Raw genomic sequence first — 25,389 nt, 5'->3', positions numbered from 1 at the left:
CTTTAAAATGTGATACTCTTGCACTGAATTTTTCAGTGGGAAAAACACATTCAAAATGGTATTAGCAGTGGCACATAGCCAGAGTTCATACTCCTCTGTAAGTGTGTGAGATTTGGAGAAAGAGGAAAAACTTTTACTCATGTTCAAAAATTTCCCTGTCCTTCTAGATTTTTTCTTTTTGCTGTTATATGACGTGGGAAGCTATTATCAGATCATTATATGTTGACATCAGTGTTGGCTATAGTTTTAGTACGAATATTCCGGGTGCTGTGCATGCTGAATCCAAAGGACTCTCAGGCCCAGGAGGACTGACATGTATCTATAGCACAATGCTCCAGCTCTCCCTCCAGTAGCCATTTAAGGTTTAATTTTGATCAAATTGCTTATGCTGTCAGATTGCATCCTAATTTTGTTTTTGTTGTTTTAATTTGTGGACTTCCTTAAAACGTTAATTTTAAGGAGGGAATGAAAGAACAGAGGAGAAAGTTTCTTTCCCATTTTTACTCTGTTGACTGCCGCAAGGATTACTCCCTGAAGAGTGAGTAATCGTCTTATAATTCTTAAAAGAAGTTAAAGACCCAAGTATAAAAGTTGCCATGTATACTTCTGATGCCTCCCCAAAATATAAAAATCGACTTTTTAAATCAAAATAAGTCCCACATCTCCTTTTTAATTTTATTTTATAAATTTTGACTCTTTAATAGTAGGTATGCTTGAAGTAGAACCTTTATGAATTCATGGAACACATATATGTTGGTGTCTATTGCGTGCCTGGCGATGTGCTTAAATCATTTTACTGGGGTGAGTGGGAAGAATTCCTACATTATCATCCTACTTACCTTTCCCTCTGGATATGTATTTCTACCTACTTGAAAGGAAACAGAAGTAGGACTTGTTTAAATGTTTTTTTAATTATCCATGTAATCTTTTTATATAGCTCTATGGGTAGAAATGAAGGAAGAAGTAATGTTACCTTTGAAGATGTAATTGGTAAATATGTTTCCTATCATCACTTAAAAGGATTTGACAGAAAGTTTGGAGAACAAAAGATGAGTATTTCTGATTTTCAAAGGTTATTTATTAGTTCTTATTTAAAAGCTGGTAGAGTTCTTTCCTTTATTGTACAAGAGAAGAAAACATGTCTTTGCTTATTCAGATTCCCTAATTCTTGTCTGTATTATCTTCTGGCTGACACTCCTTAAATAATGCTGGGAAAGTAATTGCATTTTCATTATTTTACTATTCCTTCACTGTTGTTCTGAAGGTAATATAGATAAACTCTGAAGAATTTCCCAGTTGAAGAACAGCCTTTCTAGTTTAAATCAATTCTTCTAGCCGGATGGGGTTCTGTGTAGTGAGTACAGATGAATAATGTTATCCAGAAGCCTGCACAACCTCTTGGGTACTTGGTTTGGTTCTTGAAATGTTAGTCTGCCATTTAGGGGTGTAGTTTTAAAGCTTGGGTCTTATCACAAGATCATCAGTTAAACTTCTCTTCACTGTCAGAGTAGAGGGTTAGCATTCATGCAATTATAACCATTAATTAAGTTAATATCTGCATAGTCAGCTCATTAATAGTTAGTATTTGTGATTGAAGCGATGTTTTAGTTTCATAGAAAGCACTGCTACCTATATTTTGGACTAATATTTTTACATCAATGCTTGACTTTTTTGGGGGGGTTGCAATTTTTTTTTAAGAACTTTTATTAAGATATAATTAACATAAAATAAACTGCATATATTTAAAGTGTAGAATTTGATTTTTTTTTTCTTATTAGTAATGTATATATAGCAATCCCAGTCTCCCAATTCATCCCACCCCAACTTCCCACCCCCAGTTTCCCCCCTTGGAGTCCATATGTTTGTTCTCTACATCTGTGTCTCTGTTTCTGCCTTGCAAACTGGTTGATCTGTACCATTCTTCTGTGTTCCACATATATGTATTAATATACAGTATTTATTTTCTCTTTCTGACATACTTCACTCTTGTGACAGACTTTAGGTCCATCCATTTCTCTACAAATGTCCCAGTTTCATTCCTTTTTATGGTTGAGTAATATTCCATTGTACATATATACCACATCTTCTTTATCCATTCATCTGTTGGTGGACATTTAGGTTGCTTCCATGACATTGCTGTTGTAAATAGTGCTGCAGTGAACACTGAGGGGCATGTGTCTTTTTTTTTTCTTAAGGAATTTTATTGAGATACAGTTAACATACAATAAACTGCATATATTTAGAGGGTACAATTTGGTATCCCAATCTCCCAATTCATCCCCCCCAACCCTCCCCGCTTTCCCCACTTGGTGTCCATATATTTGTTCTCTACATCTGTGTCTCTATTTCTGCCTTGCAAACTGGTTGATTTGTACCATTTTTCTATAGTCCACATATATGTGTTAATATATGCTATCTGTTTTTCTCTTTCTGACTCACTTCACTCTGTATAACAGTCTCTAGATCCATCCATGTCTCTACAAATGTCCCAGTTTTACTCCTTTTTACAGCTGAGTAACATTCCATTGTATGTATGTACCACATCTTCTTTATCCATTCATCTGTTGATGGACATTTAGGTTGCTTCCATGACCTGGCTGTTGTAAATAGTGCTGCAGTGAGCATTGAGGTGCATGTGTCTTTTTGAATTATGGTGTTCTCTGGGTATGTGCCCAGTAGTGGGATTGCTAGGTCATATGGTAATTCTATTTTTAATTTTGCAAGGAACCTCCATACTGTTCTCCATAGTGACTATATCAATGCTTGACGTTTATGAGGCATAAATATTTAACAAAATAATGTGTACAAATTAACTCAAATTGTAAGTATATATGAGATGTATGTGTAAGGAGGAAAAAAGGACTATAAGCAGTGTAATAAAATGTTAATTATGTTTATTTCTGGGTAGTGAGGCCTGTTAGGCTTTAAAAAATATATTTTCCTAGTTTTAGGCAGTGAATATGTATTCTGCAAAGAATGTATGACCCCACCATGTGACATACACACACATATGATTTTTTAAAGTATTTTTAAAAAAATTTTTTCTTATAAATTCTTAGTGAGGCATCCAAATCTTTGCAGAGCAAAGGTCATCTATTCCTCAATTGTAGAAGGAAAGCCTTTTCAGGTACAGTTGTCAGAAAATGGAGAGTTAGCCCTAAAAACCTACAATCCGCTTGTGGCAAATAAAGGCATTTGAGGTGATACTTAATGACTTTGGAAGTCTCTTAAAGATAGAAAATTAGAGGAAAAACCCCATCAGAGTCAAAGACAGCAGGTTGTCTTCTAGGACACTAACAAGCAAGGTTTTTGTTAATATGTTTTTTGCTTACTGGCATTTTTCCCCCTATGGGGTTGTCTTCTGGCATGTATTTTTTTTTCATTCACAATGAAGTTAGCTTTGTTTCAGTCCATGAGAAGAACATGAATGTCAGTGACAACAAGGTACTGTTTTTAGCTACTAAAATTTCAGTATGTGAGCATATTTGAGCAACACAGAGAGAACTTTCCAAACTATTGTCCCTTATATTTAGGGGTGCACAAAATGTACTCTTATGCCTGAACTTATTTCATCCTCAAATACTTGAGGTTGAAGATAGTCCCATTTTTAAAGCAGGAGAACAGTGGAGAATTATGCAATACCATGAGTTAGCCAGAGTTGGAATTAGAATGAATTTGTTCCATCCTTTGCAGCCTTTCTTGAGCACATTTAATTGCCAAGTACTTTCTAGAGGCTGAGGTTAGAGGATTAAATAAGATGCATTTTCTACACTTGCCTCATGGTTGTCAGAGCTGCTCTCTTCAAGGGTTTGAGTTGGGCCAGTCATGCAATCTGGAGCTTCAGTAACACCAGTGCTGTCTTGGAAAGGGCAGTCACAGGGCCCTCTGAATTCTGATTTCCAGAGACTTAACCTGAGTGGGGCTTCAGCCCCACCCAGGTGGGGAGCTCCTTGCTGTACCTCCCCTGAGCCTACAGCATCCTCCAAACGGAATCTCTGTGTACCTGGCCATCCCTGCCTGAACAGAGGGCTAATGTCACAGGATATACAATTTGTCATCTTTAATCCTAATCTTTCTGCTTTGTAAGACTTGAAATTAGGCTTTGGGCAGTATTAGAAAACTAGGTAACCAAGCTGCTGCCAGCAGGCAATAGACTGCCCCCCACCACTTTTGGGCATCTGTGTCCAGGTAACTAGAGATTAATTGCACTGACAATGGAAGAGGAGCCCTTAAAGGCTTTTGAATAATGAGGAAAGCTACTAATCCTGTTTCCCTACAAACTCTATAAGCAGCCTGTCTCGAATTTTCCCAACAGTTACCAAGGAGAATCATCAGAACCAGTATTACAGGTGTCTAGTATAACTGGTAGGTAGATGCTTTCTCAATAACTCAGGAGTTGATACTTTAGTTGAAGAGACCAAGGCCCTCTTTTGGGCTGAAGTTGCTTCCAGTAACTGCCTTTTCCAACTAAGTTAGGGTGAGTTGATAGCACTTTAGCATGCTAAATATTCTCTCTGCTACTTATTGCCACCATCTCTCCATATCTGTGAGGGAGGAAATAAATCTGAGATGTGCGGAAGCTTGTTTGTTTCCCTGGCACTGTTAACCTGGCTCTATTTTCTGATTAGTAGTTTGTGAATCTAAACTTGAGCCAACCTAGTTCCCTGTGAAAATGCCTGCTGTGTGAATTAATATATTATTTTACTTTATATGTTTCTGTTTAAAGGGGAGGAGAGAAGGGAAGAAAAAAATATGTATGTATAGTGAAAGACAGATGAAAGTAGAATTCATTCACTTAGTAAATTTTAGTTGAGTACCTCCTGTATTCTCAGCATTAGTCTTGTCATTGTGGATACAGCAAAGAACAAGACAGACAATCCCCTTCCCTTCAGGACAAAAACAGGTGTAAAACTGGAAAAAGACTTGATTGAAAATGACTTAAGGGGCTCGGGGGAAAGAACTTAAGTGTTCACAAAAGGCCTAACTCAGATCTTATATTTTGCTAAAATCTAGATCTTAAAAGTTATCATTATGAAGATCTGAGAGAAGAATATTCCAGGCAGAGAGAACAGGCAATAGCCTTCAGTTAGGAATGAAATTGGTGTCTACAAAAAAACAGAAGTGTGCTTGGAGCTTGAGAACAAGGAGGGAAATGTGATTCAACATGAGGTCGGAGGGCAAGGCAGGGGCCCCAGATCATGAAGCGTCTTGTGGGCAGTGGTAAAGATTTTGGATTTTATTCTGAGCACAGTAGGAACCATTGGAGAGGTTTACACAGAAGAGTACCGTGATCTGAAAAAGTATCATCTAGCTGCTGTAAGGAGAATAGATTGTGGGGAGCAGGAGCAGAAAGAGGGAGACGAGTTGGGGAGTTACTGCAGCGGCTCAGCTGAGGGGTGACAATGGCTTAGACTAGGGTGGTGGTGAGGACAACTCATTAGGGGCAGAATTCCTCTGACCGCCTTATACTCTTTCAGTGCAGTCTTTAAGGTTAATCAGTTTTAAATTTGAATTTAAATAAAGTAATATTTTGAACTAGCATGTAGTTCTGTGATTTCTAGACACCATGGTTTTTTTTGTGTGGGTTTTATTTTGTTTTGTTTTGTATTTTTCCTGCAGTTTTTGACAATTAAGTGCTGACTTTTAAAACACCTAATTTCTTTTTGGCTTGGCCTGCTTCTGTGTACCCAGTCTGCCTCAATCTCTTAATTTGTGTCGCAGTGTTTGCCAATGATTACTTATAGTTGTTTATTAAAATATTTATTGCCTTTCTTATTTCACCATCTTCACCACAGAATATACAGCAAAATATAAAGAAGAAAAAAACTATAATGTCACTGTCCAGAGAAACATTTTCTTTTATTTCCTTTCAGTCTTCTTGCTGTGCATACATGTATTTATAAGTGGTTGTTATTTCTTAAGTAAATTTTGCAAACCATTTTCATAAGAAGTTCAGTAGTTAAGTGGTTTGCTTCATTTACTTCTTTATAGCAGTCTTTTAAGATATGGGAACAATTTCTTATTTTCTTCATTTGAGCTGCTACTGTCATTAGTTGAAAAGTCATCCTCTCATTAGGTGTTTGTTATGTAACTCTGCTGTGCTTTGATTGCATTGTATATGTCTTCAGCCAGCTTTGTAAAAATATCCTTAAAATGCCCACCAAGCTAAAGTCACAGATTAGTCCCAGAGCTCAAATATTTTCCTTTTCTGGCATTTTTCTTTTCTCCGAGCCGTAACATGGTTAACTTTGCCAGGATCCACCATTCTAATCTTTAGGTAATATCAATGAAATATGTCAGCCTGTTAATTAATTCTTTTGTCGCGTCTAGTATTTATGGTGACTTATTTCAGCTTATAGTAAAGAGGTTAGAAATCTCTTTCTAAAAATTTTTGAAACTTACCTAGATCTCTGCTATAAAAGTACAGTGCATTTAGGAAAATAGAAATTCCTTTTCCAATGTATTTGTTATGAATGTAGGTTTAAACGTAATTGATGATTCCTGGTGATTATTTTGTAGACCTCAAAGGAAGATCTTCTGCAGGCTGATTTTGAAGGTGCTTTAAAGTTCTTCAGAGTCCAGCTTCCAAAGAGATACAGGGCAGAGGAAAATGCAAGAAGGTTAATGGAGCAGGCTTGCAATATTAAGGTAAGATATATGAATTTATAGATAATAAAAGTGGAACCCGAATGCAGAATAACATGACAAATTATGTAAAACTCTTTCTCTGTATGTTGCTGGATTTTTCCTATGTTTAAGGTGATGTGTTATATGACCTGGTCTCTCTCAGATTTTTCTGTCAAGTTGGTGTGTATCTATAGTGGTCGTACCTTCTAGTAGGACTTAGAGTGAACGTTGGCAGGTTCAGATTGTAACAAGAGGAAGACAAACATTTTTCTTATCGGTGGGTCTCTAAAATGGGCTGCTGTGATAGTGGTTTCCATGGCAGCAGACTTAGTCGTTACCTTTTGCCATCTGTTTTAAGATTATTTAAGACCAATCAAGAAAAGCCTGCTTGGACGGTGCTTTCCTTTCTCCAAGGGACTTGGAAAGCTCTGACTTGATCTATGCATTTCCATCCCATACCTGACAAATGTCTGTGGATACACTGCTCCTTATCATATGTCTGATAAAACTAAATGAATTTTATAAATAAGTTGAAATAAAAATCTTTATCTAGAGAATTGTGGCATCAAGGTTAGATAGCACGTTTTAAAAAAAAGTGGAACCAATTTACTGATGTAAATTCTTGTATCTTTAGAATATAGTAGGGAATCTTCTTACCTAACCATGAGAAAAATATAAATTCCTTTTCTGAACAAACATGAACAAACAAAGATCCCAGGTCTTATGGACTTTACATTCTTGCAGAAGGAAGCAGACAGTAAGCAATTTACATAATAAAGAATATATTTTATATGTTAGAAGGTGATAAATAGCTAAGCAAAAGGAAAAAGTAGGGCAAAATAAACAAGATTGGATTGGTGGGGAGAAGGAAAGTTACAGTTGCTGTTAGACAGTCAGAGTAGACCTCATTGAAGGTGAAAGAGATGAGTTAGTCATGGAGATGTCTAGGGGAAGAGCATTTCAGCAGAGGCAACAGCTAGTTCAAAGGCCCCGAGGCTGGCTCATGCCATGTAGTTTGAGGAACAACGAGAAGATCAGTGTAGCTGGAATGAAGTGAATGAAAATGAGGGCAATAGGAGAGGAAGTTGGAGAGCTCACAAGGAGCCAGAAAATGTAGGCCACTGTAAGGACTTTGACTTTGCTTTGAGTGAAGTGAGGAGCCCTTACAGGGTTTTGAGTGGGAGAGTGATAAGATCTGTCTGAGGTTTTAGAGGATCACAGTGCCTGCTGTGTTGAGGACAGACGGTAGGAAGGAACAAAGTAGAAGTAGGGAGAGCAGATGGGGGTTTGCAGGAATCTGATTGAGAAATGATGATAGAGTGACCAGGGTGATAATAGTGGGGATGGAGATGGATTGGAGATGGAGATGGTTGGAACCTGGGTATGTTTTGAAAGCGAACCAACAGGATTTCATGATGTATTAAACATGAGTGAGGCAAAAAGGGGTCAAAATGATTCCACGGATCTGGGATTGAGCAATTAGAAGATAGAGTAGCCATTGACTTATTAAGCTCATTGCTTAAAATGTATTTTGACACAGACTTCACTCAAGCACAGTACCCACTGTTACACTTTTTTGGTGTAACACTTTTTTTTTTTTTTTTGAATTTTAAGTTAAACTAAATTCTAAATGTTCAAAAGTGCAACTCAATGCCAAACATAAATAACTGAGGAGAAAAAGATTATATCATCTTTCAAATGAACTCTACATTCAAAGAGTTCATTTTCTAAAGGTATTAAGAAAGATAGACCTGGGAATTCCCTGGTGATCCAGTGGTTAGGACTTGGTGCTTTTACTGCCAGGGCCCAGGTTCGATATCTGGTCGGGGGAACTAAGATCCTGCCTGTAGCCTGGTGCAGCCAAAAAAGAAAAGAAAAGAAAAGAAAAGCAGACCTTTGAAGTCTTCATCCTGAAATGCAAACTTTTAATTAAAGCCTTTATGTACACTGATTGTTTTATTTGGCTAGGCCAGATGACTAAGCATAAGCCACATTTGTCTAGAGATGTTGAAAGTACATTCCAGTGGTCATGGTGCCTTTGATTGAATTGTGTGGGTGGTAGGTTTGAAAGGCAGGCTTCAGCCAGCTGATTGTTGCAGAGCTGTCAGAAAGACGTACTGTAACCTGGGGCATTGCTATAGGGATCCATTAAAATAAAACATTCATTTCCAAGAATAAAAGAGTGGAGAGTTAAGAGGCGTAGGTAAATGTTTTCAAGGGAAATCTAGAATGATGGGAAAAATCATTGAGAACAGAAAACCCAGGAAAGTGATTAAAAATTTTGAAATGTACAGGGAAAGATTTTTTTCCCAGTATAATTTATGAAGCTCCTCAAAGGATAGAGGTAACTAACAATTGTCAAGCCAGAAACATGAAATCTGAGAGACACAGAAACGTAAAATGTTAGAAAACAAGTTCAAAATATGGTCTGAAGGGATTGTTCCTGGGATGAAAGTGCTATGTGCAATCAGAGTGATTTATTTGGGCATGAGCATATAGATAGGAATTTTTTTAAAATAATAATGTTATTTTGTTTTGTGTTTTTTTCTTTTTTCTTCCTTTTTTTTTTTTTTGTATCATCTAAGGAGAGTACCTTTTTCTTAGATACTTTAAACAGTACCCACAGGGACACCATTTTAATTTATAACATGATTGTGAGGCAGATGTGAAGTTTAATTGAAGGAAGGAAGACATAAACAGTACAGTATTCAGGGATTGTGCTGGGACTAGAACGTAGATCTCCAACATGCAAGTTTAAGGTTGTTTGTAAACCAAGACCTACATTTTGAAATAGCTGTTATATCAAGACCTTAAACATACCTACACACACACACATATATATATCTGAAGAGTTACTTACTTTTACAATGTATGATACACTCTGATGTTTTTCTTCTACTATATTATATTCCATTTCATTTTAAACTTCTCCCCTTCCCTCCCCAAATCCCCAGACCAAAAAGCTAGTTGCAACCACTACACGGACTTCACGGCAGCTTGCAGTTTTGAAAAAGCACTCAGGCCTGTTCCAGTGTTGGCCCCTCCTGCCTCTTCCCCATTCTCATATACTGCAACCTGTGAGAGGTTGTGGAGGATGAGGTGTTACACTGAATGATGAAAGTGGGAGCGTGGTAAGGATGTGAGTCATCATGCCATCATTACAGCAGCATATGCTGGCAACTGGAAATGCTGGGAAATGATGGACTTACAGACCAAGGCTGCACATTAGAGCATTTACAGACAAAAGTGACTGCAGGCATGGAACAGGCAAAAGGTTGAACTTGGTGATTTCTTATCCATAGCCTGTTTAAGATTAAGGATAGAATTTCTGTCAAAAGTAGTCAATTTTTTTTTTTTGGATTTTAATTATTTTTATAGTATTTGTGAATGGGTGTATAGTCTTGGAATGGACATGTTCTCATTTAATTATCCTTCAAAATGAATCACTTTCCTCTAACTTTAAGAATCTAGGTGACCAGTGATTTCAGTAAACTGACTGGTTTTAAAATAAATGCAACAGTTACAGGTAAAAAATAACTTGTTACCGCTGTGTGTGGATAATAGGATTTATTAGTAAAGCACATTGGATTGGGTAAATAACTTTATTCTTCTGAAACCCATGTGATATTAAATATCAGGAATATTTTTTGGTGTTTATTTTTTTCTAATTTACTAACATGGCTTTAAATCATTCTGATACCCCTTCTGTTCCTATGATCCAGCCAGGCTAAGATGAGAAAATACATTCACCTATCAGACTTCACTTTGAAAAAATCATGTGGTTAATTAATATATGAATATCCTGCACTTTCACAGGAAGGCACCTTTTGTTGAACATCATTATTCAGTTGTTAGCTTATAGTTTAAAACTTTGCTATTGCAGAGCTTCTTAAACTTGGATCTTGGCTTCATGGACTCTCAGTCACTAGAAATTTGAATTTCTTTATATAAGCATTTAAACATTTGGTTTTTCCTGGTGAGACAATATATAGCTTTTATTGGATTTTTAAAGGGAACTCAGTGACTCAAAAAAAATTAACTTTTGTGCTGTGGGATCATCTTAAACTTGTTAAGAAAATTGATATTTCTTTAGAGCATAAGGATTTATAAATGTGATACCTATATATATTCAACTGCATATACATATAACCTTTATAATTTTTCTTGATCTATTTTTTTACATATTTCTATTCAATATCACTCACTTGTATTAGGTTGAATTGATGAAGTTGCCATTCTTGTTGGTCAAAAACTGCCAGGTTTTAGACATTGTATATGATTTAATTCAGTATTTCATGCCTCCTTATGTTTCAGGTAGGTGCTATATATGTAGATGATGAAATATTAAAAATTTGGCTCCTTTAAAGGTGATGGAGTTCATTTAGTGGTCAATGCTCTGATAAAAATAAAAAGATGAATTAGAAGATTAAAACACCTGTAATATAAGTTAGAGTACTATGTATACCTTAATTCTATGGCCATGTAAACCTTTCCTGAGGATTATTCTCCAAAAGCTAGGAAGAAAGTCTTTTTTTTTGTTTTATCAGTTGATTTTTATTTGGAACAGTGCTACAAGTGTCACAGTTATGACGAACTTCATTAGTAGCAAAGTTCATCATTTCACTCAAAATATTATATTGGCAGATCTTCATAGTAGAATGCTTTAAAAACTAAAATAGCCTATTTTGTTTGTATTTTATTAGTAAAATATTGAACAATATTAAAACTGCAAAATCTGACGTTAAAGCAAGGGAATTAGGAAAGAAAGGTCATTTATTGAATATCTACTATGTGCCAGAAACTATCAAGAAGACTTCTCAGGAAGTAAGAGTTAAGATGAGACCTGAAGGATTAGCAGGAGTTAAGGAGTATATGGAGGGAGGGGGAAGGATGTTCCATGCAGAGAATATGCAGAGGCCCACAGGTAAGAAAATACAGAGTTGTCCAAGACCTAAGCACAGTTCCTGACTAGAGAATAGGGCTCGAGGAGGGAGGGAATGAGGGGAGTAGACAGGAGACTAGAGAGGTAAGCGGGAGCCAGACGGCTGGTACAGAGCCAAGTAAGCCTGTAATCCAGCGGTGAGCAACTCGTGCGTTATCCTCGGGAGGGGGAAGAAGCATTGAGGGGTTTTAAATAGGAGACAGAGATGATCAGATTTATGTTTTAGAAGGGCTATTCTGGCTGGTGTGAGGAGAATGGATTAAAATGGATAAGATTAGATATTGGTAACAGACCAGTTCAGGAGTGGTTGCAGTAATCCAGTTGAGAAGCACCTGACTGTTGTTATGGGCTAGAGAGATGTGGACAGATTCCAGAAATATTCGAGAGAGAGAGAGAATCAACACATCTTAGTGATTAAGTGAGAGCATTAGGGCAGAGAAAGAGAGCCAGTGATGACGCTCAGGATTCTTACTTAGGCAACGTGGTAGTACTCACTCTGTGAAGGGGAACAAACAAAGGAGAACAAGTTGCACGGATGGAGGATACTGAGTTCGGTGTAGGACTTGTTAAGTTCGTGGTGTGCATCTGCACTCTCATGTCCAAGTACGGACAAATACCTGCTTAGCTGGTTATAGGATGGAAATCAGATCTGAGCTAAAAGTAGGCATTTGGATGTCATCAGCATTAGAACCGTGGGAGTGGGTGCATTTTCAGAGAAAGGTTGAGGGTAGATTCATCAGCATATAAAAGATGGGCTGAGGAATAGCAGCTAATGAGACTGAAAAGACAGGAAGAAACCCAGAATAGTGTGACGTGTGAAAGCTAAGGGAAAAGGTATATTTTCATGAAGGAAGAAGTGGAGTGATGATGTATAAAAGCCAGTGATTCAGAAAATAAATGAGAGGTGAGTAAATGGAGAAAGGAAGATGAGACAACTCTTCTAAGGAGGTTAGTGTGGAGAGACGATGCAGGACAGTAGAAACAGCCAGCAAGCCAGAGAGTAAGTACAAGCGAGAGAGAGATACGTAGACATGAGGTGGAGATGAATTTTTGGAGGATGGGAAAGATGGCTTTAAGTGCTTAACAAAACCTCAATGAACCGATTTCTTCACTGAATACCTACTGTATGCCAGGCACTGTGCTAGGCCCAGGGAATACAAGGTTGAGCAAAAGCAGATACACTCGCAGAACTTATATATGGAGTTTATACTGTGCAGAAGGTGTTAGATAATTGCCTTAATAAATGTATAATTACAAAGTGATACAAATGCTCAGAAGGGATATAATAAAATTATAGGAAGAGCAAAGAGCAAAGGAACCTGACTTTGACTCAACAGTTTAGGAAAAGCTCTCTTGCACTGAGATTATAAGGCACTTCAGACTGAAGGAAGCATGTGCAAACACTGTGTGGTGGGAGGGAGTATGGAATGTTTAAGAACTAGGAGATGACTCAAGGAATGATGAGGGTTGATATCCAAGGGTCAGACCATTCCTCTTCAAGTAAAAAGGAAAGGCCCACAAGAGAAAAGCTGAAGATTCAATAAAGAAATTGGAGTATATCAACAGAGACAGACCTCAGAGGAGATAAAGGATTAGACTCAAAAGAATGTACTTTTCTTCCATTGCAGCAGGAGGGAATGAGCAAGGCATAGATGGGAACAGAGGCAGATATGCAGGTTAGGTCAGGTCAGGTAAGGAGGAAATTGAGAATATTCCATTTGAAGTTTTCTCTTATTTCTATTAGGTAGGATCTAGAACTAAGGGAATGTAGTGGAGCTAGAGATTTAAAGAACAGGGACAAACTCTTAGATATTGTAGAGAATGGAAGAACTAACTGGGAAAAGACAGAAGAATTGTTGGACTGAATTGTTGGTGACCATGAACTCATAGTGGCAAAAATCTGCCATGTTTTGGGAGTTTCTCTAGAAACACCCCGCAATGCAAATGCATATATGAAGAAAGCAGTTATTTTCACCTATAGTTGAGGTTTGCCAGCATGAGACAAAGGAAGGGCAGTGGGACCAGGGCAGTGGTGCGCTGATAAACCAGACCTTGGGGCTGCGAGAGGGAGGAGTAAAGGGGAAATCTCTGATTTGTAGCTTTTGCCAGTTTCCAGGTAAAATACTTCCACCATGGCCAATTTCAAGGTACCAGTGACAACAACAGGCACACAGTTTCTGAGTATTACCAGTCACTTCTCTTGGACTGGTAGTTACTAATCCCAGCGCACCGCACCACAGGGTCTGGGAAATGAGGCTAGCAGCAGGAGAGTGGTTGACATGATGGATAAAGGAGTAGAACTAGTAGAACACAAATTGGAGACAGGGAGTGAGAGACCACCGGACAAGGGAGTGGGGAAGAGGTACAAAGAATTGAACTCTAAGAAGACGGAGAATGGTGGAAGAGGACATTAAATGACTTGTTGGTGATCACCCAAGAGAAAAGCATCTTTTCTCCAAAAGCACCTATATTTTAAGGACTGTTTAGTGACATTAGAGGATAATACTGACCTGTGCTCAAAATTTTCAGTTGGTAGCTTGGGTTACTTAGGGGCAGCAAAATCATGCCAATTGCTATTTTGCCATCCACGGCTAGCTCCTGTGCTTTGCTTCTCCCTGTCCTAATGACATTACCACCGTCACTACCATTTTACTCTGATCATAGGGATTTGAAATGCATCGTAGGAGGAATAAACAAAGATGGCAGAGGCAGTAAGAGTAAGGGAGATGGGAGTCAGAGGAGGGCCCTAATGGCTGAAAACAAAGTCCTGCCCTAGCATCTTCCTCTTTCGCACCAAAACTGTTGTCCTAACCCATGCTAGAGAGGAGGCCACCATTGACTGTATGTTACCCTGGTAACTACCTGCCTCAGAAAACTCTAGGCTCTGCTCCAGCCCAGTTACCTATATACTACGGACAATTATCCACTCTCCCAAAGTGGATTAATACAATTTGATCTTGCCTCTCACAAATCATGCTTTTAGTGGGATAGAGGTAAATTCGTTTATCTGGAGATTTAATATTTTTCCCTCCTAGACCTCCACATTTGTAACCATGAGTTTGAATTTAACTGTTTGAAAATAACTTTCGCACTAGAGTAAAACTGTAAAGAACATTTGTATGAAAAGCAATTTACCTCTAATTTCTTCCTGCTGTTTGCTATTTCTTTCTGGCTATTGTTGCTGCGTATAAACAAGAATGTAATCTCCCATATAGAGGCTTTTTCTGAATTAGCAATGAGGCCGCACAGGCTTTTGTTGACTCCATGAATCTAAAATACATGCCCTTATGTGCACTGTGGAAAGGGCTCTAATGGAACCACATCTCGTGTTCCTTTCCTATAAAGACCCCTGCACAGTGACAACCACAATGTGAAAGATTTGGTTTAAAGTGTCATAATCTGCTGCCAGGGAAATGTTAATTTTGTTACAGGCTACAGTGATGTGATAATTAAACTGATGAGGTAGTTTTTCTATCAAAACAGTTGGCTCATTTTTCCTTTGAGGCTTCTGTTAGCATTGATGACCCTCAGTGTGCCTGAGATTTGGGGCATTGTTTTGCTTTCCCCCAAACAGGAATTAATACAATTTGATTTTGCCTCTCACAAATCATGCAATGTGGGAATGAGCAGAAAACGCGTAAATGTTAAACATGCTCCGAAACAGTTTATAATAATAGGTGGAGAAAACAGGCCGGAGCTCCAGATGCGCAGGCCTCAGGCACCCTGCACAGTTAGAAAACTCTGCTTTTCTGGCTTCCTAATCAGCTGGAATGCACCTGTATTCTCTGTTACTTCTGCTGTTTTATTCTACCATCAGACCTGCTTCTGTCAGTCGTTTTCTTTCAGTTTATTAGGGAGAAAGCCATATAAACATTTTAAAATTAACTTGATGGGTGAACCTGGATATTGTATCATGAACTGATCTATATAAATCATTAAATTGTCCTACTCCAAAGCAAAATAAGATAAATAGATATAAAAATCGATTTTTATATGGGCATCCCTTTTTTCAGAAAAAGGAATAATAAATCATAAGAATAAAGCATTATGTTCTTACTTGCATCCCAAACTTGGTACAGTGTCGTTAGAGCTCTCCACATATAATTAACAACAGAAAAGGACACTTCAGAACTGCTGTTTCAGCTAGTGGTTTCTCTCCTCTCAAACTTTTAAGTGTTCTTTTTCCCTGCAGCTAATTCGCTGTCAGCAGCCTTCTAAAGAAATAGTAAGACAAACGGTTATGCTCTTAAGTGGGAGTTTCCATATTTCATATAACTTTCTGCCGTGTTTTGCTGATTACCTCTTATCCAGTTATGATTTATGTTTGTCTGTGTTGGAGAATAAAGTTAGAACTCGTCTTCATTCTTTGGAAGCAGTGGTAATAAATAATTTTCCCACAGCTGTTTACAGTGATAGCCACATCTCTTTGATTTTTTTTTTTTTTAACTACTTGAATTCATGTTAAGATTGTATTTAAAGTATGCTTCACAGTTTGTGTTTGGGGATCTGGTTTAGACAAGAAAATAAATGTGTTTCTCTGTGCCCCTGTTGCTGCTCATTGGAAATAATTTAACTTTTTTTTTTTTCTAAGTAGCAATACGAATAAATTTAAATGTCTTAGGTGTTTAGAATAGGTTAGGAAGGCTGGGCCATTGGATCCTGGGGGTGTTTCAGACACTTCAGCCACAGCTGTGTCAGATGCCAGTGCCTCTACTCTGTGGTGTGTAAAGTATAATGATATTATTATATTTATTTAGTTATTGATATTCTTGTTTCACAAACTCATGGATGTATGTAGCATCTAGCTGGGAAATAACTGAGTCCAATTCATACTCTGGAGAACTGACTTATTTTACTATCATACCTTTTGCTCTCCTCCCCTACCCCCATGAAAAGTGATTTTCTTTAGAAATGGTGGAAATAACATGTAAATGAGAATAGCAACCCAAAAAAGATGGTGAAGATTTTTAAGTGTTGTCACGTATCCCCAACTGTTTGTCACGCTCTCTGAAGCTCCACTTACAGGCAGACGAACTGCTGAGGGGAAAATTCCATTCCTTGCTGTAGTTGATAGCTGTGATTAAACGGGCACTCCTTTCTCATTGTCGGTTCCTCTGGCTCGGGGAGTGTTTATGGCCGCCGCCTGTGGGAGGGAGCGATTTCTTTCATCGGGAGTGTCTGGCCTTTTCCTCTGTGCCTGTACCACTTGCTACCCAGATCGCTGTAATAGGTAGTTCAGGTGGTTGCAGCAGCAGCAGCATCACGTGAAGGAATCTTGGCATACAGACCGCAGGAAGAGGTGGTAAAACTCAGTGTTCTGTCGTGTGGTTCAGGGCAGGGGACGCTTCCGTTGCTCAGTGTGGCACAAACTCAGTGCCGTTGTCCGTGTGTTCTGTGCAGTGTTTCACTCATTCTCTTCTCCAGGGGCTCCCTTGTCCTCTGTTATCGCTTGCCCTCTGTTATCGCTTGCTTGCCCTTAGGATCACTCTGCTTCCTGCCAGCGCTCACTGCATACTGCAGTTTCTCACCAAGTTGGTTCCTAAATAGGCAGTACTTTTTTTGCGGGGGGGTGGGGGTGGTCTCATGTCTGCCCCCAGTTTCACATCTGTGGTAGTTTGTTAGGGCTGCTGTGATAAAATACCACAGACCGTGTGGCTTAAACAGCAGAAGCTTATCTTCTCACAGTTCTGGAAGCGAGACGTTCAGGATCAAGGGGTCGACAGTTTGGTTTCTTCTGAGGCCTCTCCCCTTGTCTTGGAGATGGCTGTCTTCTCACTGTGTCCTCACGTGGTCATCCTGATGCCCGTGTTATCTGTGTCCTGATCTCCTCTTCTGATAAAGATACCGTAACTGGGAGTTAGGTATGGATTTGGGGGGACGTACAATTCATCTCATAGCAATGTCTTTCTCGTAGTCACCAGAATGCTACTTTCAACCCAGTTTTTCTGAAAATATTCTCTTCTGAACATGAACCTTACTTGGCAACCCTGAACTGTATCTCCAACATCTGATAACACATGACGACAGTTTCCTGTTCTCCCATTTTCTCCTAAACGCTCAGATTTTAAAATATCCTATTTTTCTTCACAATTCCACCCTTCACTTCCATCAGCCCACTTGGCTGGCAAGGAATTTCCTCTGGCATGCATGTTAGCTTGTTGTAAGTTCTAATTTATCTTATATACGCTGCTCTGGTATGATCTAAATGTATTAATTTCCTTATAGTCCTGTCTCTCTGTTGTATCATATCTTATACAACCATAACCTCTCTGATTCCCCTCCTTTCCTAAAAGAGAGGTAGTGAGTTGTGCAAGTAAGTAAGTTATATCTTAGCAGGATGTGCAGTGGTAGAAGAAAGTCTATATTCTGTTGTAATGGAATGAGTATTTTAAGCAAAAGCTTAACTTGGATACTGTATAGGACCAAAGGACTTAGTTTATTTTCTAAAATCATTTCCATAAAACCTTTTTTTCTAAAATATTTCATCAAATTTTAGGATGGCCATTGTTTAAGAAGCCAGATTATGGACATTGCACCTGTGGGGGAAAATCTTTGAAAAAAATTGTTTGACGTGGTAGGATCTTCTTAGAACCTTCAGAATTCGTGATTCTAGGCCACTGACATTGCTTGTCTGGACTGTTATAGCTGCCTCAGGCTGACTAGCTGGGCTCTCTGGCTTGAGTTTTTGTCTTCTGAAGTTTACTCACGACCACCAGAGTTTTCTGCCTGGAGAACCAACCTCATGTTACTACTCCTTACTTCAGAGAGCACTGCTGGTTCTCTTTCACCTGCAGGATAAGCCCCACAGTCCTCTCAGCTTGGCACACATCCCCGTTTTTCACATCAATGAATGCCCTTTCCCGGCCTCGTCACATCTTGTCCCTTCTACCTGGACCTCTTACTGACCAGCCTGAGAAAGTTACGTAACTTCCTTGAGTATGAGTTTTCTCGTCATGAAATGAGGCTAATACCTACTGCACAAAGATGTTGTAAGAGTTAATAAAGTTAAACATATGTGTGAAGTGCTGGCCAAATTATTTATCAATTCCTTTTTTTTTAAGGTTTGGGGTTTTTTTTGGATGTGGACCATTTATAAAGTGTTTATTGAATTCGTTACAATACTGCTTCTGTTTTGTGTTTTGGTTTCTTTGGCCGTGAGTCATGGGGATCCTAGCTTCCCGACCAGGGATTGAACCCACGGCCCTGGCATTGGAAGGGGAAGTCTTAACCACTGGACCACCAGGGAAGTCCCTATCAATTCCTTTTGCAGTATGGGGTCAAGCAAACCCCTATTCATCCTTTAAGACCCAGAACTGAAACCACCTCCTCTGGGAACCTAGGCTGTTATCTATTCTAATTCTGGCAATTCCTCCACTAGAGCACCACAGTGGGAGTTAAGAATGTAGTTTTCTGAAGCCGTGTTGTTAGAGTTAAACCTTGGCTTCTCTGTTTATTACCTGTGTGATATCTGGCTAGTTATCTGCATCTCAGTTCTCTCTTCTGTAAAATGAGGCTTATGTTGTTTATATAATAGGATTACTGTGAGGATTAAGAGGGATAATATATATAAGAAACAGCAAATGCTGGGCATCCTTAGTATACAAAACAGGTGTTTGTCATTATAACCATAATCATTTTGAGTCAGTTTCTCTCATTCTAAGTTCCTCAAGGTTTTGTCTCTACCTTGCTCCTCTCTAGATGCCTTGGGTCTGGTCCAACCCCTAGCATAATAGCTGGATCAAAGAAGTCACTCATGAAATATTTATTCAATTAACATATCTATTCATTTAAGGTGAGGAATGTTGGGCTTTTGATCCTCTCTGAAAATAGTTCTGGAAATAAACAGAAAAATCCTCATGTGTCTCACTGAATAGTATTCCAGGTTTCTTTCCATCGAAAAGTGAAGTAGCTGAGTTTCTTGGTCTGAATTCAGCTTTTAAGGGCGTGTCTTATCATATTGTGTAGACTGTAGGGATCATGAAATACAGATTTGTGAATTTTCCACCTTTCAGGACCTTTAAGGCTTGAATAGAAGGTCAGCTTTCTTCCTTGATGCTTGGGTAACCAGATGCCCTTTCTTATCTTTAACTATTCGATTTTTCAGATTATTATTCAATGATTTTAGAATTCTAAAAGTTTTTTCAAGTCTTATTTGCATAAAACTCTTGTTTGTCCGTGGTAAAAATAACTGTTGAAAGAACTGAAGCTAAGATGTATATACCACTGCCTTTTAAAATAGGGTAGACATGGGACTTCCCTGATGGTCCAGTGGTTACAACTCCGAGTTTCCACTGCAGGGGGGTGTGGGTTTGATCCCTGCTCCGGGAGCTAAGATCCTACTTGCTGTGTGGCCAAAAAAATAAATAAAATAAGATAAGATAAAATAAAATACCAAATTAATAGAGTTTATAATCAAAAGACTGCTAATACAGATCCCAAATGACCGACTAGTCTGTTCCTTCTTTATGTGTGAAGTTATAATCACATTTTATATTTTCTATGAAATTCTCTTCATGTATTTCATAATTATCAATATTTTATTCTTCATAAATTGAATTCAAGGAATGTCAGCAGTATATCTGCTTACTTATGCTTGCACTCTGTATCATTTATCTATAGCTGAGTAGCAAACCATCCCCAAACTTACTGCCTTACAGTATTTCTCACAATTCTGTGAGTTGGCTGGGTGGTTCTTCTGCTGTTATCTCTGGTAGCAGTCAGCTGGTAGGACAGCTTAGGGGAGGATTTTCCTTTCCACATGTTTTGTCATCCATGGCTGCTTCTCAGCATTGTGGTCTCAGGTTTCTAAGAAGGCAAAACCCAATGCATCAGCACTTATCAAGCCTCTGTGTGTGTTACATTTGTCAGTGTCACATTGACCAAAGCATATCACATGAAGAGTCAATGTTAGAGTAGACTACACAGGGAAAGTGATGCCAGGAGACATGACTGAGTGGGAGCCCTTCCTGTAGCAATCGACCACACACTGCATGACAGATTTATGTTTCAGTACATAAAAACAAACAACAAACCAAACCCCCACATGAACTTAGTTTCTGATGAGAGGGCTGAGGGTTTGATGTGGAAAGGAGACTTCCTTCACATTTAATATATTTGCTTTCATTGATTAATACTTTTTATTTAATAATATCCTTTTATATAGTTTCTTTTACCATGAGCTGATATTGCTTCTTCAGTTGAAACAAACAATGGGAGGGAATTGCCGTTGAAAAAAGAAGGAAGACAAAAGAAAAGGAGGAAACTACTTTTCCCTATTAGGATCCGTCAGTAGAGTACAGCGTTTGTCAGGAAAACTGCTGCATGAGACAGAACTTGCCCTTAATGCCCAGAGATATACTTGGTGCTGTCAAAAGGTGCACAACTTAATCTTGCCTACTGGCTGATGTTCCCAACAATCTTCTATTAACTGAGCCCAAGATCAGATCTAAAAACAGAGGATAGGTGTAGGGCTCAAGTGAACCAAGCACTACGAGCACATGGCACAAAGAGATGGCAGGCCCGTCTCAGGCTCTCTCCAGCAGCCCCTTCTCTCCCAGCCGCTGTGTCAGTCGTGTCTGCGTGCCGGCCCTGGGCACCCACGCAGCCTGCTCCGCCCTGCCTGCCTCGTGGACGTCCCTGTGTGCTCCTGCCTCTTGCTGGCACGCCGGCAACCCAAGTCCCTTTCTACAGCTTGCTGCTCCTATGTATTTTCCCTCTCTGATTCTGTGTAACTTTATTTCCTTGATGAGACCATTGATTAACATTAACTTTGTAAATAACAGCCACAACAATTGCATCTTGCTTCCTTGGATGCCTGGCATGTTTATCATTTAATCATCACCTTAACATCGTGGAATACTCTTACTGACCTGATTGTACAGATCAGAAAACAGGCACAGAATGTTTAACTCTCTAACCAAGGGCACTTGGTTAATAAGTGACAGATCAGAAATTTGATTCCAGGCAGTCTGGTTCCAGAGTCTGTGCTTTACTTGCTCTTGTATGCTATTTTTTGTATTAATTTTGTACTATGCTACATAATTTTGGAAGGCAGTCAATTTAAATGTTGTTTAATATTGCCAGTATTTATTGGTCGCTTATAGGGTTTGAGACTTCTCTGATTCAATGTGATTACATTCAATTGCATGTATTCATTCTTTCGTTTAATAAATATTTAAAATTTCTTGTGCACCTACTGTGTCCTAGTCCTGCACTAGGCGTTCTATTCAGTAATAATCACAACAGACGAGACTCCTGTCCTCCAGAAGCTTACAGGATAATGGAAGGGGCAGATAACACAAAAAATAAAGTATAATCAAAAGCTGTAATGAAGGTTACAAAAGGAAAGAGAAGTTTGTTACAAGAGAGAAAATAGTAAGAAGCTAATTTAGACAGAGGAATGAGGATTAAGGATAACTTGTGACATTTTAAGCTGAAGTGCTGAAAGATTAACAGGTGTTAACTAGCTAAAGAGTGGTAAAGTGTGCTATAAAAGATCTTTTGTTTCTGGCAAAATAGTGAACTAGATTTCGGTATAAACTTTTCTGGTACATAACATCTATAACTTCTGGATAAAATAATTGAAATATATTTTTAAATGTGTGGCTGAGTGAGTGGGAAAATAAGGAAGAATTTTAGGAGCCAGAAATTATGTGAAAACTTGAATTCTGAACTTTAAGTAAATTCTAAAACTATATTTTGTTCTTTGGACATTTGCTGATTTCTGGCCTAGATCTTGGGCTTTAGCAGGGCTTGTGCATAAGACAAAGACAAATCCAGGACTTCTGAAATGCTTCTGTGTCATGGGTGAGCTAGAGAGAAAAGTCCATCCCCTCCATACACCTCTTTTTCCCAGAGAGAGCCAGTTGGGATAATCACGCATCTTGGCCTTGGCGCTAGAGTGAGTGAGAGTCATATATGTCAATCACATTCTTCTATATGAAAAGATATTTCATGGTAAAGAGAAAAGTGAATTTCATTATTAAAAAACGAAAACAGGGGCTTCCCTGTGGCACAGTGGTTAAGAATCCGCCTGCCAGTTCAGGGGACGTGGGTTCAATCCCTGGTCCAGGAAGATCCCACATGCCACAGAGCAACTAAGCCCGGGTGCCACAACTCACATGCCACAGAGCAACTAAGCCCGGGCGCCACAACTACTGAGCCTGCGATCTAGAGCCCTCAAGCCACAACTATTGAGCCCATGCACCTAGAGCCAGTGCTCTGCAACAAGAGCAGCCACCGCAGTGAGAAGCCCGTGCACTGCAAGGAAGAGTAGCCCCCACTTGCCACAACTAGAGAAAGCCTGCGGGCAGCAACAAAGACCCAGCGCAGCCAAAAATAAATCATTAATTAAAAAACAAACAAAAAAACGATTTTCTGGACAGAGGAAATGCTATGTAGGAAGGCCCTTAGCGAAAAAAGCATTTGACCTTTTCAAGAAACTAAAATAGCTGGTATAGATTGAGCAAAATAAGTGCTGACAAGTGAGGTTGGAGATGAAACCAAGGACCAGATTCTTGCGGTCCTCAAAAGCTTTGGCTAGGATTTTGGATTTTATCCTAAGTACAATGCAAATCTTTTGAAGGGTTTTCAAGAGATTATCTGATTTATGTAAGAAAGAATAGATTAGAGAAAACATAAAAGTAGAGAGCTTCTCTAAAGGTAGAAGCAGAGATAAAACCACAGCACTGATACAGGTGAGAAGTGGATTTGGCTTGGATTAGGGGCAATTAGAAGACATTAATGGATTCATGATATATTTTGAAAGTAAAACCTGCTGATGAATTGGATGGGAGTTTGAGAGTGAGTAGAATATAAGGGGCTATCCCCAAGCATCTGGCTTAAATAACTGGTTGTCCAGAGGTCTTTTTCTGAGTTGAGGAAGTCAGAAGGAGATAGGGAGAGGGAAGATCATGAGTTTGGTTTTAGAAATGTTGAGTTTTAGAAATGCTAAGTTTGACAAGTAAGAAATGCAAGTGGAGACAGTACCACTATTTGATATAATAGAACTAAAGATATTTAAAATGTTTATGTAGTCAGACTCATATTTGTACAAGCCAGTGTGTAATGATAATGGAAATTTACCTTTTATAGGCAATCGATTTTATAGTAAATTTAATTGAGAGGCAAATTTGTTAAGTAGTAGAATTTTATTGTAATAAATACACCATTTTTAAAGTCACATCCCTAGTATACAAGAACTGGATATATTTGCAGATAAAGTGTAATATTCTGGGAAAGGCAGTATCAGAAATTGGCTAATTGTTCACCAAACCTATTTTCTTTCTTCCTGCTGATACAGCTTGAACTACATTTCCCAGCACCCTCTGCAATTAAATGTAGTCATTTGACTGGGCCTGGGCAGAGGAATGAGAGTACAAGTGATGTACATTTCTTCCTTTGATGTACATTTCTTGCTGTTAAAAAAAAAAAAATCTCCCATATAGCTACCATGCTGTCTGTCTACCCTCTTGCCAACTGATGCACTCAAAGTGACTTTGGAAACTGCATGTTGAAGATGATAGAATCTCCATCAGTCCGAATTCCTATATGACTATATAGTTCAGAAATCCCCCAATCGCACTCTCCTGCTAGCTGAACTCTACATGAACAAAAAATACATTGCTTTTGTTTTAAATCACCAAGATTCTGTAATTTAGCTAATTCAGCTGCTAGCATCATGTTAAAAGAAGATACTGATTTTCTTTCAAGCTGATATCAAGGAATCAAATTTCACACCCATTCATTTTTTCCCCCATTTTTATTCCATGTATAAAACTTTGTGTCATATGTGACCATGCAGTTTGAGTAGGTTAGTAGGATGTTTATATAGAAAGTGAGGGAATTTGAGATGCTTGAGGTATTAGAGAGGAGGTGAAGGATATAATTGCCTCCTATTCTCCAAATAAGGTAACAGTCACTCCTCTGCTGTCTGGCCAGGTAATTCATTTCAAAGATTTATACTCCTGCAGCCACTTCTTCCTACCTTTCAATAGCACCCTCATTGCAAAACAGAGCTGATGAAGACCTTGATCACCTCTCCCTCGCCTCATTTGACATTCACATAATCAAATTTACACACTGGGAAGCAAAATAATTATAAAATTAAAACTGAAAAATGTTCTTTTCTTCCTTTATACATCTGATGATAGATGGCACAGGATCTCTCATGGTGAACACTTTTGGGCGAGATGCAAAATGTATCAGAAGATGTGTACATCTCTCATAGGACACGTGGAAATCAGAATATACCCCTCTGAATCTTTGGCTATTGGATTAGCCAGTTAAACATTCTCTTACGTCATTTTTTTATAATTTATTTATCAGTCTATTTGCCTTGCTGGACCTTCATGACTCCTTCCCTTGAGGGAAGGTAGGAGGTACGTTCAGTTCCATGTGCTGAACACCCAGCCTAATTCTTGGCATACTGGTATTGTAAGTGCTTAGTAACTCCTTGGTTAAAAACCAAATGAATGATGAAAAGTATTATGGGTTGTGTCTGGCCGATAGGAAAAGTGTTCCTAGTAGTGTGCACTATATGGATGATTTGCTGCAGAGAATTTCTTTTTTAACCACATCAGTAATATACCTTTAAGATATGGGTCATTATGTGGCAATTGAAAGTATTTTTATGAAAAATATTATTATGATAATCTTTGTTGTATAAGGAATTTATTGAAATTTACATCCCCTTTGATGACTGTATCTTCAATTTGTGTACTCTAAAAAAAACTATCAGATTATTCATATGGTTGATAGAGTTTATAATTTTGCAGGGCAAATTAGGCAAATTGCACATGTAGGGACAGGTTGGGCACATG

At 38.5% G+C, this 25,389-nt stretch overlaps 1 protein-coding gene across 5 annotated transcripts in view; it reads left to right on the top strand.

Moving 5' to 3' along the window:
- The window catches only part of RABGAP1L (RAB GTPase activating protein 1 like), a 665,842-nt gene that overhangs the window by 515,811 nt on the left and 124,642 nt on the right, over nt 1–25,389 (top strand). For 4 of the 5 annotated variants that reach the window (XM_057728667.1, XM_057728671.1, XM_057728668.1 and 1 more), the window contains one exon: nt 6,520–6,648. In XM_057728667.1, the coding sequence (XP_057584650.1) occupies nt 6,520–6,648 (129 nt within the window). Of the gene's footprint in view, nt 1–4,403; nt 4,478–6,519; nt 6,649–25,389 lie in introns of those variants that run through there. The other variant, XM_057728673.1, reaches the window with a different exon arrangement.

This window comes from Hippopotamus amphibius, chromosome 3 (assembly GCF_030028045.1).
Source record: "Hippopotamus amphibius kiboko isolate mHipAmp2 chromosome 3, mHipAmp2.hap2, whole genome shotgun sequence".
In the NCBI taxonomy this organism is placed as follows: domain Eukaryota; kingdom Metazoa; phylum Chordata; class Mammalia; order Artiodactyla; family Hippopotamidae; genus Hippopotamus; species Hippopotamus amphibius.
This window is presented reverse-complemented; position numbering and strand designations above follow the sequence as displayed.